Here is a 20,771-nt window from a genome sequence, read left to right on the forward strand (position 1 = left end):
TGAAATTGGGGAGAAGTTAGGTGATAAGGTAGATAGACCTAGGAATATCTACTATGTTAGATTTCTAATGATGCTAGCTAATCATGTTGATGATAAGCTAGTTATCTCTAACCAGGAAGCCAAGCTTCCAAGTTTTGTGCAGGAAAAGAGGGTCTTCAAGGACCTCTTAAGGATGAATCTCTACCCCTCTTTGGAGGTGATTTACCTGCCAATCATGGAGCCTGGAAAAGAAAAAGAGGTACACGGCTTTCCTATTACTCCTTCTCAACCCTCACCTTCTTTGCTTTCTGCCATCAGGGCTGTTGAAGAGGCCCATCAACAGTCCACACAAGTGGCACAACCCTCTAAAACCAAATCTTCCAAACCAACCTCAGGTGCCTCCCAAAAGGCATCTGTTGTAAAATTAAAGAAGCACAAACCTGAGGGGAGTATGATTGGAGGAAGTGAGGGGGGGGGGGAAAGGGTGAACATCAAAGAAACCCTGAGGATAAGGCTGGAGAGAAGAGTGATAACCAGCCAAGCCACTCTACAGTCTCCCAAAAGACTGCAGAGCTTAAAAAGGATTCAACCTCATCCCTAGCAGCATCCTCCCAAAAGGATGTTGCTATTGAAAATAGTCCCCATCCAGGGACACAGCAAAAGAGGGGGAGGGACACTACTTCTTCACCTATAAAAGCCTATGGGAGAAAGAAGCTCAAAGGTGAGAAGGTACAGCACTCTGCACACACACAGGCATCCATTCTAGATTTCATGCCTGTAACTTCACAAAGTCAGCTTGATGTGACTCCAATAAATGTGGAGTCACAACCCCCTTCCTCTTCTCAACTTATTTTGCACATACATGATCTTACTATATCTACTACTCAAACACAATCCCCCACCTCTTCTGTGGATGTGGAATTAATCCACACCACACTTGTAAATTCTCCATCTTTGGATTCATGGAGAATCCCCTTTCTGAGATTGATAATCATCATTTTGATGATTTGTTGGATCTTTCTCACCAAATTTCTTCTACTGTGACAATGTGTTCCGTGGATTTACATTTAAAATCAATCACCACAGACTCAACTGTCACAGCTTCTATGCCTTTTTCTTCTTTATCTTCAACTGATCTACTTCATCAGTTGAATGGTGTTTGTCCTTCAACTGATGTGCTTGACAGCCTTCATCAGTTGAAAGCCCCTTCTACTCACACTAGTACAAAATTGTCTTTTAGCATCGCCCTTTTAGCGTCAGTTATATAGAGTGTCGTGGCTTATACATACTTTAGATGTCGGTTGTTAGCTTGATCGACACTTAATGTCATTTGTGTAGGACTTTTTGCGTCGGTCATGAAACAACCGACGCCTAAAACTGACTCTTTAGCGTCGGTCTTTACTCAACCGACGCTTAAAACTGACCTCTAGCGTCGGTCATAAGCAACCGTCGCCTAAAATAGCCCCTACAGCGTCGGGCTTTAGTCAGACGACGCTTAAAATAGGCCCTCTAGCGTCGGTGTTTACTTAACCGACGCTTAAAGTCAATCCTACAGCGTCGGTCGTATACAACTGACGCCTAAAACTGATCTTTTAGTGTCGCTATTTACTCGACCGACGCCTAAACTCACCCTTTAGCGTCGCGTACATTTGACCGACACTAAAAGTATTAATTTTTTTTAAAAAAGCTAAAATTATCTGGCATTACCTTCTTGTGTGTGTCTCTGACTCCATATATGGTGGAGAATTTATACTTCACATGGAGCGTGGACGTGATGACTAAACTTGATGAGCGTGAGAGTTGCCTGTATTTTATTAGTTTTAGATAATTCAAATTATTTTTAAAATTCAAATTCAATTGATATTTATTTGGAATAAAATTTTAAATTATATTTTGAGTAATTAAAATATTCAGAAAAAATTGAATTTGTAAATAATTATATTATTACGTGTATAATAATAATATGATCTGCCGTATTATGTGTATTTTCATTATTTATTTTTTGTCTGAGCAGGTAATTTAAACAATTAAGAAATATTTAAAATAATATAAATAATATTCATAACTATTTATATAATGAAAGGAGTATTCATACAATTATTTTTTAAAATCAGGTGATTGTTTTAAAAATATTATTTAGAATGTTTAAATATTTTAGGAAATTTTTATGATAATTTTTGAAAATATTTTTCAGGTTCATAAAAAAGAAATTTAATTTACAAATGAAGAATAATATATATATATATATATATATATATATATATATATATATATAATACAACAAGAATAAGTATTCCAATTCGAAAATACAAATCTACCCTTACCGACTATATATATATTTATATATAAAGAGGTTATGATTGACTTTTGATACTAACCTATTTATTAGACATTCGTTAATATACATTAATTATTTTATAATCAAAATTAAAATACATATATGTATATTATATTTTTAATTATGATTAATATATAATAAATAACAATTATTATAGAAAGCGGTAATCAGAAAATTGATGATTAATCAAAAAGATTAATATGATTATTATATGGAATTAATTGAATATAATATATAAATAATATATATCTATATATATATAATCATTTTTAGAATTTTACATTTTCCCCAAAAATTTTGTAAATTTTAATATTCTACTTGATTTAGTAAATTTTAATATTCTACTTGATTTAATCATCGATTTAGTCAAATTTTGTCAAACCCGTCCGATTATGGGTGAAGGCCCAAAATAACTGTTTTTTAATAGCTGTTGCCCAAATTAACCAGGGGCGCTACAGGGGCCCAAATTAACCAGACAAACACGCATTCAGCAGATGCGTGTATCCCATTCTCCGTATACGCATCCATAAGATGCGTGATATACCCTACCCAAATTAAGATATTCGCATATGGGTAATGCGAGGGTCGACATACGCATATGTCTAATGCGTTTTCAGTTAAAGTTATAAATCAAATTTGACCAAGGAAACGCATCCATCAAATGCGAATGTGTGAATTCGCATTTAAATAATGCGTGTATCTGTCTGGCATGCGCATCCAGGAGATGCGGTTTTGTGATTACGCATTTAAAAAATGCGTGTAAAGACATTACTTTACCCTTTTCTTCGTCTGTCTACTACTGCTTATTCACAAAGATGTGTCAACACACATGCTCTGGTACAATCTTTTACTCTCCTTTGTTTGCTTCATTATAAATTAGATATAAGCATGTAATTTCTTCATATTTTTCTTCCCTTTTCGGCCACGAGTATTTTGAACCCTAATTTCAATAATGGCTTCTGGTTCTAATTCAAATTATGTGATGTGTTGGTTGTATTATGATGGTAACATTATCAGTAATAGTGTTATTGGTTCTACGTACAATAAAGATCCTATTCGATTTGTGAAGTTGCTCTTCAATTTGAAGTTTGGAGGATTATTGGATCTTTTGTATGCAAAATTGTTTATTGATCCGAGTATGTACAAGTTGAAAGTGCTGCGTAGAGTTTTAAATACTACGACAAACAAGTTTGTTGTTGCTCCAATTGTTGATGATGACGACGTTGAGTATATGTTCGAATCTTTAGATGGTTCGGGTAGTAAGGTTCATGTGGAGCTTTATGTGGAAAAGATTCCAATTGATACGGTCCAAAATTCGAATGATATGATTCAATGTTCGAAAATGGGTGAAAGTTCTAAAAATACTTCAACTTCACACAACTCACAAAGTGTGCAAGGTGAGAATACTTCAAGCGGTAGTTCAAGTAGGTCACTATATATGTCTCGTGTAGATAGTGAAGGGAACTCAAGAGGAAGTAGTGAGTTTAGAGATGATGATATACCTTATTATAGATCATTTGATGGCTCGTCAATGGTAATTTCATATAAGGAGCCAATTATGCAAAAGGTTGGTGATCTGCATAATCCAGCAGAGTTGACAAGGGGAATGGTATTTAAAACAAAAGAGGAGTTGTTGGAGGTGGTAAAGCGTGTTCATATAGCCAATCATCAAGAGTTCAAAGTGGTAAGGTCTGATCCATTGACTTGGGATTTGGAATGCAAATTGGCAACAACAGGTTGTCCGTGGAAGTTGAGGGCTAGAAAGAGGGCAACACATAGTTGTTTTGAAATTATGTCCACTAAGGGACCGCACACTTGTCTCAATCAGTCTATATCACAAGATCATCACAATTTGAATTCTACAAATATTGCACAAATCATTACTGGCCTTATAGCTGCAGATCCTTCAGTTTCAGATAAGGTGTTGGTGTCTACCATTGTGAAGGAATTTGGTTATACACCATCAAAGAAGAAGGTTAGGGATGCAAGAAGGATTGCTACTAATACAGTTTATGGGTCTTGGGAGCAGTCGTATCAGAAACTTCCTTTGTTTTTAAATGCCCTACAGATTTCCAATCCTGGCACACATATTGATTGGTACTTCAAGGAGCATGACATGAGACAGCCTATATCTGAGGTAGCATGACATGACATGGATCCTAACTCGTTGTACTTTTTATCAGTCTTTATAAATATTTCTAAAACTCAAGAAGGAACGGTGAACCCTAACCTTTTAATTAATTCAAATTGTGTGAAATATGTTATAGGTGGTGAGATTCAAGCGAGTCTTTTGGACATTCCAGCCTTGCATAGATGCATTTGCACACTGCATACCGGTACTTCAGATTGACGGTACACATCTATATGGAAAGTATGGTGGGGTCTTGCTTACAGCTACAGCGATTGATGGCTTCTACCACCTTCTTCCGGTTGCTTTTGCCATTGTCGAGGGGGAAAATGTAGGAAGCTGGACTTGGTTCATGGAGAGATTGAGAAGGGTAGTAGTCGCAGAGCGAACAAGAGTGTGTGTCATTTCTGATAGACACGCGGGAATCATTTCTGCTATGAATAACCCTGCAGTTGGTTGGTGTGAGCCACTTGGGCATCATAGATTTTGTGTGAGACACCTAGCAGCTAACTTTGCCAAGAAGTTCAAGAAGATCAATTTGAAGGATAGGGTGGTTGCAATGTGTAGCCAATTAACTGTGGCCAAGTCAAATTTGCATTGGAATGCATTATTGGCAGTTGAGCCTAGAGCTGATGAGTGGTTTAGTGAAATCAACCCAATACAGTCTACTTTGGCATATGATGGAGGCAAGAGATATGGCATCATGACCACGAACATGGCTGAAAGTTGGAACAATGCCATTAAAGCTTCGAGAAAACTCCCGATCACTGCATTGGTTACTTCCTTATTTTATAAGGTGGTCAGCTACTTTGACCAACGCAGGGTGGAGATTGAGAAACAGAGCATTAATGGCAATGAGTTCACCAAACATGCAAACCAGATTCTTGCCAAATGGATAAAGCGTGCAAGTGGACATCATGTGAGATTGTTTGATAGGAATACTTTGGTATTTGAGATTACTACAATGAAACGTGGTCAAAAAGGTGGGAACAAACAGATTGTCCAATTACATGATCACATTTGCACTTGTAACAAGTGGCAAACATATCATATTCCATGTTCCCATGTACTTGCATGTTGTGCTAATGTTGGATTGCAATACACAAGCTTCATAGATGACTGTTACAAGCTAGAGAATGCAAGAAAAGTTTATGCAGGGCACTTTCAACCAATCTTGAATCAGAGTGACTGGCCTTCGTTGATAGGTTTTCCATTGGTGTTGCATGATGATGAGAACGTTACAAAAAAAGCGGGGCGGAGGAAGTCAACAAGGTACAAAAATGAAATGGATTATCAAGCATTGGGAAAAGGCAAAGGAACTTCTTGTAGCGGAGCTTCATCAAGTATTCCATAGATTATTCTGTTTTTATTTGTACTAGAATATAAGGATTTAAAGTCTTAGTTTGTATTTCAAGTATTGATGTTTTTATGGTAGTCACTGCTGTTGGAATTTAAATTTGTGGCAGATTTATAGACAGTAATCTATAAATCTATGAATGGTTAGAACATGATGATGGTCTGCAGAACTTGGTTGATGAGCCCTGCAATTGGTATTTTTAATAGGCAAAATTATAATTTTTATACAGAGTTGTTAAGAGGATTGCAGATGTTTGGTCTGTAATATTCTGCATTTTTTTTTGGGTTTATGATATTAAATATGATAATTTGATGAAGATTGAAACTTCATTCTGGTTTCTTGCTGTGTAGATGTTGTTGACTGGATCTTGCCTTTTTTTCATATTTTAATGATTAGTTTATGCAGATTTTTTAAAATTGACCTGGTACTTTAGTTGCAAATTTGCAGAGGGTATAATACTTGAGTAATAATTTACTTAAACTTTTACTGTTTTATGTTATTCAGCTGTAACAGAGATATTCTTGTTGTTGGCCTATAACTTTTAAAGAGTCAGTATACACTAGTATAGTAGTGTATGCATCCACAATCTCAAGAACACAGAATGGGTACAAAACTACAGAATTAATTTCAGCAAACAACAAGAAAATCGACAGGAGGAAAGGCACCAAGGAAGCAACTAGTAAGGTCATTTTCATATTAGATAATTTTCATCACTACAGAGCATTATCAAGTACAATTATATACTACAATTAGATACTAGAAGTGCCAGTTTACACTACTAGATTTCTTTTCCAAAAACTACAAAAGCGTGGCATCACTAGAACTAATTAGCCATTTTCTATTTTTCAACAACTTCAGTCCCTTGCTCTATTATAATTTCTTCAACTGGCCTATCAAGCTTCACATCAACATCTTCATATTTGGTAATTGCTGCTATTTTAATAATTCTCCCTGCACACATATAGCAAAAAATATTACAAATGATGTACCACATTCCAATCAATCTTAAGGATGAAAGCTGCAAAATAAAGCTGGACAAAATATATAAAGAAAGTGAAAATAAAACTCACCAAAAGGTAATCCTAATACTTGTAATTGTTGCTACCTTAGTACTTATACCTTTAAAAAAAAGAAGAAATATCATGATGATTATTAAACTCTGTAAATAAAAAAAATGAAAACTTTATACAAAACTATATCGCACCTGAGTCGCTTGCAATCAGGAACCTTTTTACCACGGGTTCCACAATTCATATGCCGGCTTCTACGCTCTCGCAACTGCATATTGTGATGACTTGCAGCTGGCTGTTGTTGCACCAAAGATGGGTGATGCTGCGTTGTAGGTGGCTGGACTGAAGGTGGTGGTGGCTGCTGCACTACAAATGGTGGTTGCTGCACTACAGAAGGTGGCGGTTGAACTGAATGTCGCTGCACTGAGGTATGTACTTGGTAGTTGGAACCCGCAGTAAAGGTGGGGGTTGGTGTCACCATACTAAGGGCTGCAGGAGGTGATACCTGCTTCTGCTGCACTAATTGCGGTCGAGGAGGGGACTGAGACATTAAGTTAAATGTGGGGTGGGATATCGGGGAATGATCATTAGGTGCAGGATCATGTGGAATTGATCGATCAGGCGAATGGTATAAAACGGCATCATTGGACATCCGTAAAAAGTCTCCAGAAGGTAATAAATTCCAGTTCGGTAACCCAAAAGGTGGTGTAGGATTAACTTCTGTTAGAACCTCAGGATGCTCTAGATGTACACCTCCTGGCACAGTTTCACCTCCCTGCAAATTTTCAACATCCTTGTCAATAATATCAGCTCCCACATTATCCCCACGAGGTATATCATCAATCTGAATCCCTTGTTGTTTCGGTGCATTAACTCCGCCACGTCCGCCTTTGTGGCCAGCTTTTTTTGGCTTTGGTCTCTTTAAAATTTCTTTTTCTCGTCGATCTTTTACAGGATAATCCTGAAAAACACCATAGTTGAATGCATTTTTAACAAGTTGTCTTGCATGTGCACACAAATGAGCAATATCTTCAATGCTTCCATCTATCTCGCCCCTTGCTATAGAAGAAATGTGATCAAACATATCAAGCTGTAAAAAAAACATAAGCATACAAAAATAAAGTAAGTTGACCAAATAAAATCATACTACATCTTAAGGAAATGACGATCGAGTAATAAGAAATATCCATCAAACTACTAATCACACTACTTAATTAAGACTAGTTAAGAAAAGAAAGTAGAATTACCGTATAAAAGTGTGAGCCAGCAATACGAGTATGAAACCGGCGGGTAATGTTTGTATACCACTCATAATATCCATCAACAACCCCGACACCAGAATGAGCAATAACACCAATCAAATGCTCTTGTCGATGATTCCAATGTGTAATATGCTGCTCATGCATAGAAATCCAGTTCGTGGACTGTTTCCCCTGTAAATTTATTTCATGAAGTGCCTTCGAATATTCTTCATTAACTGGTATTTCCTGGACCTTTCCAAACTGTCTCATACATCTGTCCGGTAAATGTGGCTCAACGATGTGAAAACAAATCAAAGGACCTTTATAACACCAAATTTCAGAACCTTCTGTGCAATGCTCGGACAGATTTGCAAGAACATCCTCCGTATATGGCTGCCATTCAAAGTGAGAGGGTGAGAGGGCATCGAAAGACAACCGAAGAGTGGAGAGGACATGTGAACTTGTATCGGTGAATTTTAAATGCAAACACCATCTCATTCCATAAGGACCTGCTCGACCACTCCATAAAGGATTATCCAGAGTTTCTGAAACTGGACCACGAGGAACGGGTGCTAAGAACGGCAACCTGGTCCAAGCCCACAGTTGTAATAGAAGAACGCAACCTGCCATCTCCTCAACTCCAGACCTGCAGGACTTGCACAACTCCCTAAACAAATATGCGAGTACTGCAGCCCCCCAACCTAAATTCCTGCAACGCCCAAAGTCTTGTATCAACGGGATGTACATGCAGTGCACAAGACCTCCAGATTTATCAGTAAATAGAATCCCTGCAATCAATTGTAGAATATAGGACTGAGTATAACGTTGGATATCTTGATCAGATGGAGCAGCAGGTAGTTCTTTGACAGTTGAAGTCAACCAGCTCAATAGTAACCGTCCACCCTTTAACTCTTTATCTTCTTTAGGTTTTTTTCCAAAAATCTTCTCAACTAGATTTGACCAGCCGCCCTCAAATCCACCAGTAGTGCCAGTAATTACGTCACCATCTATGCGTAAACCAAGTAGAACAGCAACATCCTGCAAAGTAATGGTGGACTCTCCAAATGGTAAGTGAAATGTGTGTGTTTCAGGTCTCCAACGTTCCACCAGTGCAGTAATTAAGCTCCAGTCAATATTTACACAGGAAAGCCTAGAAACCCCATCAAATCTTAAGTCCTCTAGAATAGGAATCATGCTCTCATGTAAAGGAGGAAATCTAGCTTGTGTAGGATTACGCCGTCTAGATCTGTGAGCATCACCACCACAAACATCCCAAACAGTAGATGATCTATGGCTTGATTGTAAGTGCAGCACAGAAGGAATCTTAGGCCCAGGATGCATGGTTAATTCATCGTTAGGATCCATAATCTGCAGTGACAACCAATACAAACATGATATTAGATATAAAAGCTGTAAAACTAACTAAACAACCTTAAATTAGTTAAAATAATTACAACTGAAGCAACTTCATAGTTGTATTCCAAGTAGGTTCAGAGGTAGTTATAGAGTTAAGCTGCATTTCTTAAGTTCTAAAATTGTATTTCACAACGATATAAACACTATATAATTGCTACAACAACACATATAAACTAATAAAAATGAAATATGACCAGAATACACAACTCTGATAAATTGGCATCAAAATCCTATGCACTTATTATGCATATTTAACTAAATAACAAATAATACTGAAAATCAACATACATATAAACATGAATTGATCCAATTGAGTTGGAAACATGAATTTCTAGTGATAATTGCCATAACGAGACCTAAGTCTTACTCAACAAAACAATATCATCACTAAAATCAACACAAGCATCTGCATCAACACTAAAATCACTAAAATCTGCATCAACAAATGATTCAAAGACGGAATCAATATAACAAATATCAATTCAAATTCACCAACAAAACCTATAAATGTCACTATATTACAATATATTCAAGCCAATTCAATATGAAAAGCCCCAAAAGGGATATTAAAACTTACATATAGTCGAAGTTGATCTCCTAAATTGATATAGTCTTCATTGACAGTAAAAAATCTTCGAAAAGCACTGGCAACGGAGAGGATATAAGAAGGCACTTTGTTCTGGGCGTGAATTGTGTGTATATGTTGGGTTTATGTGTATATGTTGAGTTAGTATGATGGCAAAATAGAAGGGAAGCAGGAGCAGCAGCTGGGTTTTATTTTACATCGTACTCGCATTTCTTGGATGCGAGTTCTTGTGGGTAAATTGGGCCCCTACAGCGCCTTTGGTTATTTCGGGCATTAGATATATAAAATTAGGATATATAGGGCAATTTCTCTCCGATTATCGATTGATCGGTTAATATTTTTAAATATTTAATTATTATGATTAAATAAAATTTTATTTATAAATACTCTGATTCGACAATAATCTCATTTTTAAAATCAAATTTTCAATAATTTTTATGTGAATTGAAATTTGACTATATAATAAAATTTTAATAATGTAAATTCTTTGTTTTTATATTTCAATAGATATTATTGTAGGGAGGGTATGTGTATATATAGACATAAACATAATATAAATTAAAATTAAAATAAATATTAAATATACATTACTTTATAATACAAGTAACCTGAATTTAAAAAAGATAAAAAAATAAGATATATTTAAAAATTAATTTCACAATTTATTAATTATTAATTATTAATTTAATAATTTATTTATAATTTATAATTTAAAACAAAACGTGCTGCGTACATGTTAAAAAGCCGGTTACAAACAGAACTGGAGTCGATTGGGTCGGGGAAATTGGGTGCGGCGACTCCAATTAGGGTTTCAAGCAGAGGTCAAAGAGGATTGAACGGATTAGGTAATCAAACTGAGTTCTTGCTTTCTTCCCTACTTGTTTATGTTTGTATCTTGGTCGGTTATTGCTGTTGGTTGCGGCGAATTGGGCGGTGATGAATTGTCAATTGACGGTGGGGAAGGAGAGATGGAGAGTTGCCAGAGGTTAATCTGGATCAGAGCTATGAACCTCTGAAATGAACAAAAGAAAACTTCTGATGTTGCATTAACAGGTATTACTCCCAGGCTGCTCTTTTTTTTTATTCACATGCATATCTTGTTGGTTACAAGTTTCGGACCACTGGGTCATCGGTCATCTGCTGATTTATTATACCCCGTAATAGGTTTGGCATGGCTATCTTCCTCTATTATCTGAATTTTCACATGAATATGTATCTAGTTGAAGTGAATGAGGGCAAAAAGTAACTATATATTTACTGAAACTTTGTTTTAGAAATAATATCACTCTGACTAGCATCTCAATGTGTTAAAATTATAAAGATTGCTTTTACTGATAATTGCCACACAAAAGATTATCTTAGCTTATTATTAGTAATTAATGAGTTTTAAATTTACTTCGTCATCTTAGTGCTTGTATGGGTTACAATAACAATGCGTTAAACAATAAAAATATTTCATTAGCAAGACTTGATTGAAAATTTGACACTTATCTTTTTCTCATTGAATATCACACCTAAAATTTTGTTTGTGGCACAAAAATGAGTTTCATTTGTGGTCTGCCAATATTGTAAAAATAGTCAACTCTATCTAGTTAGGTAAATGTGTAATCATTATTAGTTTCATATCTTGTGAGTGATTGTTCAATTTGGTAGTTTTTGTTTGATCTTTGTTCATTGTGGACTTGTGGTTCATAATAAGGCTGATAGTTGATAAATATTATAGGAAATATGATTTCTTGGGATGTTAATCTCGATGTCACTGGGATTGGAACTGAAATCGACTAGCTGTAATCGTAGTCTAGTTCTTTTTGAAATTAAAAGATTAGTTTGTATTTGTGTTTATGTTATTATTCAGGAATACTTATAGGTTTCTATATCTGTACAAGGAGGTGTACTCTTATATTGTTGGAGACTTCGACTGATCATTGAAATTAAGATTCTTATCTTGTTATAGCTTGTTACAGGTTTTGATCCAAACACACTTCTTTCTGTCATCCTGTTAAGGATATACTTGGGCAGTGGTTCTGCATTCACATCACCCAAGCCTATTTATTACTGCTTTTTAATGTAGATCCTTCTTTTTAGTTGTTTTGCTGCATTAACAATTATATCCTTTAGATGTTTATAGTCATGTAATTGACCAGCTCTTTTGTTTCTATTTCTAGACTTTCGGACCTTGTCCAGCAGCATTGCGTGCATTCATATGTTGTGCATACAGATTCAGTTTGGGCACTTGCTAGTACACCCACTTTCAGTCATGTTTATAGTGGTGGCAGAGATCTTTCTGTAAGTGCTGCGCAACTAAGGTCTTTCTGCTTTTGTTTCTTGTATTATATTTTCTCCAATGACTGCAGCAGTTGTATAGTTACGTGTAATGTGGTTACTAAAAAAATAGTGAACTAGAGAGATAATTTATGGTAGTTAAGCATAACAAAAAGGAGACGAACTGGAGTCTTAGTTTGATGTCACACTGTCAGAAATAAATTACAACCGACAAGATAAGATACAATGATGGACAACATGAAATTTTCAAATTATTCTATGAAATCAAGTCCTCTCCATTCTGCACTGTACAAACAGACTTGAGTTGATTTAATTAGCCTATATGTATCTGGAGGAAGATCTTTTTTATCCACGCCTTCTCATACAGGATGACTGCAGCAGTTGTATAGTTACGTGTAATGTGGTTACTAAAAAAATAGTGAACTAGAGAGATAATTTATGGTAGTTAAGCATAACAAACAGGAGACGAACTGGAGTCTTAGTTTGATGTCACACTGTCAGAAATAAATTACAACCGACAAGATAAGATACAATGATGGACAACATGAAATTTTCAAATTATTCTATGAAATCAAGTCCTTTCCATTCTGCACTGTACAAACAGACTTGAGTTGATTTAATTAGCCTATATGTATCTGGAGGAAGATCTTTTTTATCCACGCCTTCTCATACAGGATATACTTTGGGGAACTCTAGATAAGGTCGTGGAACCTCTACTAATGCATTGGCCAGAGTCCAAGTTAAGAGAAAATCGCTTCACACAGTTATGGAACTTATACATTATGAGGATGAGAATACTCGGTATATATGTACAGGACCCATAAATTATTGCCACTAATATCCTTCTATATGTGTATTGGTTTAATATCTTTATATATTGAAGCTAGATATAGTGAAGATTGCTGGAGTATGAATTTAATTTTGTTGTTTGAGTTTTACTGGGCCTTGTTGATTTTTTGGTTAATGGTCTCACATAGGTTGCGAAAATAAAATGTGACGAAAGAGAAGATCTGAAGGTGTTGGCTACAGGTCTTACTGCAGCTTTGGTTGCAAGAAAGGTATGATTTATAAATCTACAATATTATCTTAAAACGATAGCTCTGAATTTCCTTAAATTCTTTACATGTTTATTTAACTGTTATATTTTTTAAAAATGTATTGACCCTCCAAAGTCTTTAACTGGTAATGTAGCTCCTCACACAAATGAACCTGCTGGTGGAAGAATAAAATCTGCTGATAGAAAATTGGAAAGAACAGAAAGTTTATCTGCCGCAGCTAAATCAGTAGAGAACCAAAAGCAGGGAGAGAAATATGGAAATAAAACACTGCACGAGGATGCCTTGAGAGTTTTTGGGAAGGCATCACTCAAATCTGAGGTATCACTTGAATTTATATAGTCTAGAGACTTCAAACATTAATAGGCAGTAGGTAATGTTGAATAGAGAAAGGGGGTTTTCATTTTTAATGTTATGTGCTGGTCCTGCTGGAACCTGCAAAGGGGTAGAATTTGCAGTTGTATAATATTATTATTTTATTGTTAGGGAAAAGCCACATTGAAAATATCACTTGCTGCTGGATCTCTTTCTATTCCACTGGTGACAGCTGAGACCTTTCAACATGATCCATACGAAGGGCGATAGATAGTAGCAATGGCTTAGCTTCAGACAAAGTATCCTATGCAAGGAAAATGTTAGAAGTTCATACTTATGTATATAGACACCTTGGATTGGATTTAGAAGGATATTTAGCTTTAATTATGTGTGAAACCTTGGTCGATACTTTTTTTCTTTTAAATCGAATATTGAGAGCTTTTATTATATTTATTATTTATTATGGTTTATTTGTGGTTGTGGTTTGTTATACATAGTATTTGATCAAAATCTTTTTGTGTAAGACAACAAATTAAGGTTATCAATAAATTAAAAAAAAATAAAAAAAAGCTTATAAGTGTCGGCATTATAGCGTCGGCATTTCAGGTAGCCGACGCTTAAGCCTACACCTATAGCGTCGGCATTTAGATAGCCGACGCTTATGACAGTTTTAAGCGTCGCCTAAATAACCGACGCAATAGGACTATACCTTTAGTGTCGCGTGCATATACTACGCCACTTGACCGACGCTAAAAGTGTGTTTTGACCGACGCTATAGGCCCTTTTTGTACTAGTGTCATGTTTCAACTGATGTCTCTCATCAGTTGACAACTGCTGTTACTTCAACTAATTTACTTTTCTCTACAGCAGTTGATCACATGGTAGCACAAATACTATTAGGTTTGAGTGATGTGAGCTCAGGAGTGGAGAGGCAGCCTTGGGTGCTGGCAAAAGGAGAGGGTGTGGAGAGTCTGGCAATTTCTTCTAGCCAGGAAAAAGGAGAGGCAATGAGTGACCCTTTAGCAAGGGTAAGTGAGGGAGAGGTGAGTTGTGTGGTGAGCCAAGGGGAGCCCTTGATGCAAGAACAGAGAGAAATTGAGAGAAATGCAGGTGTCAATGAGGGGTTCAGTGAGCAAGCTTATCAAGCTGAATATAGATCCTTATTGGATAGTGTGCCACTAGACCCTGAGACTTTTACTCATGGGATGTCTGTTGTTCAAGCTTTTGCAAGGATGGACAATCAAGCAGCTGAGAGGAGTTTAAATCTCATTCACACTACATCATCCATGCTTAGAGCAAAGGAGGCACTTGCAACTCTGCCTGCCAATGCTGGTGATGATTTTCATTATGATGATAGTGATGAAGACCTCAATGAAGCTCTTGAGGATTCTCTTGGTGAAGAGCCTACAGTCTCTCTTCCATCTTGGCTCTCCATTCAATCTGCCAATGCAACTGCAGTCAGTCTTGAGTTGCAAAGGCAAGCCACATCCCTTCTCCATCCTCAAGCTGGGAGCTCTTCCTCTTCTCCATCCATCACTGCTACTTTTGCCAGTCAAGCCCTTGAAAATCTAAGACTGCACAAGTATCAGTCTCTCCATTTCCAAAAGGAAGCTGAATATCTAAACTCTCTCATCACATCTGTTAAAACAGACTTATCTAAAAAGATTGATGAGAAGTTCTCTACTCAAATCCAAACTGCACTATCTACATCTGACAAGAAGCAAGCTCAACTGGAGAAGAAAGTGGAAGCTCTGGAAGAAAATGTTCAGGTTTTAAACTCAAGGATGGAAGAGATGCTCCAACACCAAAGGGTGCAAACTGGACTTCTTCAATATCTTCTTTTGGCTTCTGGCATTTCTCTTCCCAGTTCTTCTGCTGCAATTGATGATCACAAAAAGGGGGAGAAAGAACCCTTGCCTTCTCCTGCAGAGTTGGTGAGCAGAATTCCTCCTCCTTTCCATACTGCTAAAGAACAAAAGAGGCTTGAAAGACTTGCAGCTTTGGACTCCATAGAAAAGAGATTGGCTCTGTTGGATAAGAAGGCTTCTGCAACTTCAAATTCACAATCTACATCTGCAGTTCCAACCTCTTTTCCCACAACTACAATTCTCAGGGTGATCACACCTGAAATTGTCATGCCTTCCAAGAAAGAAAAGGGTGAGCCATCATTTGTGAATGAGTTCAAAGCCATCCTATTTTCAAATAGTTGTGGTTACTCTAGGCCTGGAAAAGACTCAAGTTCAATCTACTTTCCACTAGCCAGGCCTGACAAGAATGAGTATAAGCTTTTGGGTCAAGAAATTAAGAGCTACAAAGATTCTACAGATGTCGCTCTAAAATCACATTTTGCCATCATCTACAGAGAAGGCCAAAAGCTGTTTATTGGAACTGGCCATCCTCACTACTCATTTGCAAAAGCTGAAGAGGTGGCCAGAGACTGTGAAAGAAAGGAGTATGAATCTCAACTTTCTTTAAACCAAGAAATAGAGGTTGATGAAAGATATGCTATTGAGCTTGAAGAGGAGTTGGCAGCTGAGCTACAAAGTGAAAATAGAATGGCTCTTGAAAATTCTCCAAAGAAAAAGAGGGTCAAGTCTAGATCAAAAAGATGCCTGAGGCTGCCAAGAGAAGAGAAGAAGTGCCTGAAGAGTCTGTACCTATCTCTAAACCTTCTTCTCCAATCAAGGACACCACAGTGATACATCCAGATGTCAACTTCCATGATGAGCCAATAATGCCAAAGGAGGAGCCAATTGATCTTGAAGATATTCCAATCCCAGCCTTTCTTGTTCAAGAGACTCCAAAGCCAAAGAAGAAAGTGAAGACTGTGGCTAAGAAAATGGCTAACCCTCCAAAACCTCCAAAAGAACCTGAAAATCCAGATGACTATCTTGTCATTGCCAACATTGAAGAAATTTCTGAGTTAGAGCTGGAGCTGGATGATCTTCAAGAAGTCAGAGGAATAGAAGCAACTTCCAAGCTTCCTGAAAGATTGGTATTCTCTTACAAAAGCAAAGGTGATGTCACCTGGCCTCTTCACAGAGTTCTGAGTTCTGAAGGATTCAGTTCTCTAACAAAGATATATGCTTCCATGAAGAGGACAGGAGGATTTACACCACCTGCAAAGCCAATGGTATTAAAGAGAATCCTTGAAATCAGGAAAGAATGGTCCTCAGATGCTAGTCTACAAAGAAGGCTGAAAATCCCCTACACTGGAAAGAAAATTCACCATGAACCTACTCCAATCATGGAATTTAGGGATAGTCAAGGTGTTAGGAGATTTTTCAGACCTAAAGATCAACTCAAGGTTGCTAGCTTGAACACTCTGAAGACTCTCCGATCCAAGCTTAACAGACAGGACGGTGATGAAGAATGGTTCTACAGGATTTTTCAGAAACGGATTGATATTCTTGAAGAAAAGCTCAAGTCCAGAAGAAGAAGATCTTCTAGGAACAAGTAACTGCTCAGTCTAGAGGAGCATGTAAGTCTAAATGTAAAGACAACCCTATCTGTTACATAGGGATGATAACTCAACAATAGAACAGGACAAGTAAATAACACTACGCCTGCACCGGAATCGGAAGATACGAAGACAAAGGTTGAAGAAGCCATCTACAGTCTTGAAGGAATAAGTTCACTAGAAGAAGTTCATTAATATGTTCATGCCTCAGTGAAGAATAAAGATTGAAGTATTCAAGATTGTGGAAGCAATGAAGATGTTGTCCAAGTACTCGAAAGATTTCAGTGCAACCCCTGAAGCAAGATATTTCTATATATCTTGGTTGGTTATTTATAATCAACAAACTGAAGCATAAACTAACCTGGAACCGACTGATCAATGTTTGCTGACAAAGAAGGTACAATGTTTAACTTCAGTGTTAGTCGCTTGTGAACCAGACCAGTGCACTAAGCGTCAGCACGTACGGAGCTTTGCAAAGTATTTATCGATCGAAGAATTGATCCAGTCATATCAAGTCATTTGTTCCAAAGCCAAGCCAAGTCAAGCCAAATGCCAGCTATGCCAAAGCTTACTGCTCAAATGCAATATGTCAAAGCTTCCACAGAAAGCCATATCAGGAAGTGACATTTTATATATGTGTGCACTTATATATTTGTATATGTACAAATATAATTATATATGTATATATGTATATTTAATTAAATATAATATATATAATATATATGTATATATGTTTTTAAACATATGTATATGTATATTTATATGTATATATATTTAAATAAATATATATGTATATAGTATATGTATTTATATTTTACATAAACATTTATATATTTAAGTGTGTATATATATATTATATTATGTGCATAAATATGTGTATATTTATATCTATAGATAATTATATATACATCCCTATATATATTTATATTTATGTTTACATATAATTTTATGTATATTATATATATTTAAATATATGAGAATATATTTAAATATATGTATATATACATATTACTATATGTTTATATAAATATTATTTATATACAGTTATATATATATATATATATCTTTATTTATACATATATTTATATAATATTATGAATATAATATAATACAAATATATGGATGGAGCAAGCTCAAGTCAAATCTCAGTCAACTGTGAGATATCAAGGGGAGTACTTCAAATGGCGCAAGTTTTTGTTACTTAGAATTAATTCTAAGTACTACTACAGTGGAAACCCCTTTGGGGCGCAACTGTTGACCTAAGTCAACTGACTTCTACTTAGAATATTTTCTAAGTACCAAAATAATGGAATAGCCTTTCTAGCGCAAGGTTTGACTAAGTCAAAACCTGCGCTAGATCTCTTCACACTGAGAGACTAAGGCAAATCTCCACTGTGATGCTCTTGGCGCAACCCTTGACCGCACAACTTTTGACCTCAACTCAGAATACACTAAGTACTTCATGCTCTTCCTCTGTGCAAACAATGGAGCGCAAACTTTGACTAGAGTCAAAGTTTGCTCTCAAGTGATGAGAGAGAACAGTGAAGGCTTCTTCACTATAGCGCAACTTTGGAAGGCTATGTATTTTCTAAGGGAATCATCACTAGACACCATGAAGGCGCAACTTGGAGCGCAACCTTTGACCAAGTCAAAGGTTGCGACTCTAAGTCATCTCACTGTGGCAATAGTTCAAGAAACTACAATTTGTCTAAGTAGAAGACACACTGTGAACACTGGAGGGCGCAAGGTTTGACCGCGCAAGGTTTGACTCCCCTCCTGTACACTGGATCAAGCGCAACTTTACAATACATGTATATATATATATGTATATGTAACTGGCGCCAATTCATTACACCTGGGAGTTAGTTTATTTCTGATAAATCGAATCCGTCCCGAACGAACTCAAGTCGTCCAAGACGAACTCGTTAACCATGGTTAGTTTATGAAAGCCTATAAATATGTGATTGTGGTTCTCACAATTAACATCATCCTTCGGGATGGATGACCAAGTGCTATGCACAAACTCTCTCAAATATACACACACCCTAGCCTAGTTTTGTACCATAAATATTTGTAGTGGATAGGGCTTGTAATATTTAGAGGAGTGGTCATTGTAGCCAACCTTCGGGTTTGGATTTGTAGCACCTTCGAGGTATTTATCAATATACAGATATACCTTGGAAAATATTGTGTGTTGGTTTAATATTTTCATATCCTTAGGAACCGACCCAATAAATATCCGGAACACGAAACCCATTACAGGACTGCAATTTATTTATCCGCAAGATTCGAAAGAATTTTAAATTGTAGTGAGTATCGTATTCAACCCCCCCTTCTACGATACTTTGGACCTAACAGAGCATAATCATCTGTAAATTATTTTAACTCTTGTATTTAAATTCTACATTTTATTTTATTCATGTTTTGTTATCATCAAGTGTAGAATTTATGTCTGAATCTTCTCCAGTCATAAATTGGGGGAGATTGTTAGGAATCAATAATTTTTGATGATAACATAAACATTTTGTAGCATGTTTTATTTAGAATCTTTATCAAATTTCAGTTGTAATTGTTATACTTCTTGTCTTTGGGAATTATCAACGGATGGGTAGAATAGGATGGCTAATTGTAGATATCCAATGCCATGTAATTTTATCTAAGTGAAGGATATTCAACTGATGAGATGTAACTATTCAACTGATGAAGACTGGGTTATGTTTCAACTGATGAAAACCAAGCATTCAACTGAAGACAAAGTATTTAACTGATGATGCTAAGGAATTCAACTGATGAGACTGGAACAACATTCAACTGATGAAGTCTGTAATTCGTTCAACTGATGAAAGAACTCTCAACTGATGAAGTCAAGAGCAGTTGAAAGTAACCAGAACTTTCAACTGATGAAACAAAGAGCAGTTGAAAGTGACTAGAGCTTAAGTCTGACAAATCACATGGATCAAAAATCACATGGATCGAATTACACTAAAATAGACATGGAAGCCTGATAAGGAAAATAAAGAAGAAGCAGAAACATTCTTATCTCATGCAATGCAATCTGGATCAAATCAAGATGATGGTCAGAGATGAAGACATCTCAGAAAGCATGCATAAGACAAAGATGTGCAGCATTGTTTTAGATTAGAGTGCAATTTGTATTCTAGTTTAGAGCTTTGTAAAGCTTGGAGTATATAACCAAGTTAGTAGCATCAGTTGAACTAGTTCGAAAACTTGAGAGAATATCTGAGAGTTAGAAACTATTCAAGTGATGAACCTGCAGCTGTGCGAATTGTAATCAATCCACAGATTCTTCAATATAAAATCTCACGGGTGGATCATTCAATCCACCCGTATTTTTAATACTTGGTGTTTTCTGTTTATTGTTTTAAAGTGTTTGTTCTTAATCTTTTATTTTTTTGTAAAAGATTGTATTCAACCCCCCCCCTTCTACAATTTTTCTTATAGTTGGTGTAAAATAACAATTGGTATCAGAGCGAGGTTCCCACCAAACAGGGAAGAAGATCAACACTGCTAGAGAAAGATGGGAAAGAAGGATGCTGGAGTGAAGATTCCTGTTCTTGACAAAGACAACTACTTTCACTGGAA

The 20,771-nt window shown here is 36.3% G+C and overlaps 2 protein-coding genes and 1 long non-coding RNA gene across 3 annotated transcripts; 2 read left to right on the forward strand and 1 right to left on the reverse strand.

Annotated features, from left to right (window-relative positions):
• Window positions 1-2,718: 2,718 nt before the first annotated feature.
• On the forward strand, window positions 2,719-6,028 carry LOC108204931 (uncharacterized). Its single transcript, XM_017374627.2, has 2 exons — window positions 2,719-4,454; window positions 4,585-6,028. Exons 1-2 carry the CDS (start codon window positions 3,270-3,272, stop codon window positions 5,797-5,799), a joined length of 2,400 nt encoding a protein of 799 aa, XP_017230116.1. The 5' UTR covers window positions 2,719-3,269; the 3' UTR covers window positions 5,800-6,028.
• A 312-nt stretch (window positions 6,029-6,340) lies between these two features.
• Window positions 6,341-10,196, reverse strand: LOC135152752 (serine/threonine-protein phosphatase 7 long form homolog). The gene is made up of 5 exons (XM_064093841.1): window positions 10,047-10,196; window positions 8,060-9,421; window positions 7,007-7,902; window positions 6,873-6,921; window positions 6,341-6,753 (listed from the first exon to the last, which is right to left on the reverse strand). Exons 2-4 carry the CDS (start codon window positions 9,416-9,418, stop codon window positions 6,909-6,911), a joined length of 2,268 nt encoding a protein of 755 aa, XP_063949911.1. The 5' UTR covers window positions 9,419-9,421; window positions 10,047-10,196; the 3' UTR covers window positions 6,341-6,753; window positions 6,873-6,908.
• A 619-nt stretch (window positions 10,197-10,815) lies between these two features.
• On the forward strand, window positions 10,816-14,053 carry LOC108222590 (uncharacterized). The gene is made up of 5 exons (XR_001807010.2): window positions 10,816-11,108; window positions 12,221-12,361; window positions 13,316-13,396; window positions 13,530-13,714; window positions 13,880-14,053. It is a non-coding gene; the product is annotated as an uncharacterized LOC108222590 (long non-coding RNA).
• Window positions 14,054-20,771: the final 6,718 nt, after the last annotated feature.

This window comes from Daucus carota, chromosome 5, assembly GCF_001625215.2.
Source record: "Daucus carota subsp. sativus chromosome 5, DH1 v3.0, whole genome shotgun sequence".
In the NCBI taxonomy this organism is placed as follows: Eukaryota; Viridiplantae; Streptophyta; class Magnoliopsida; order Apiales; family Apiaceae; genus Daucus; species Daucus carota.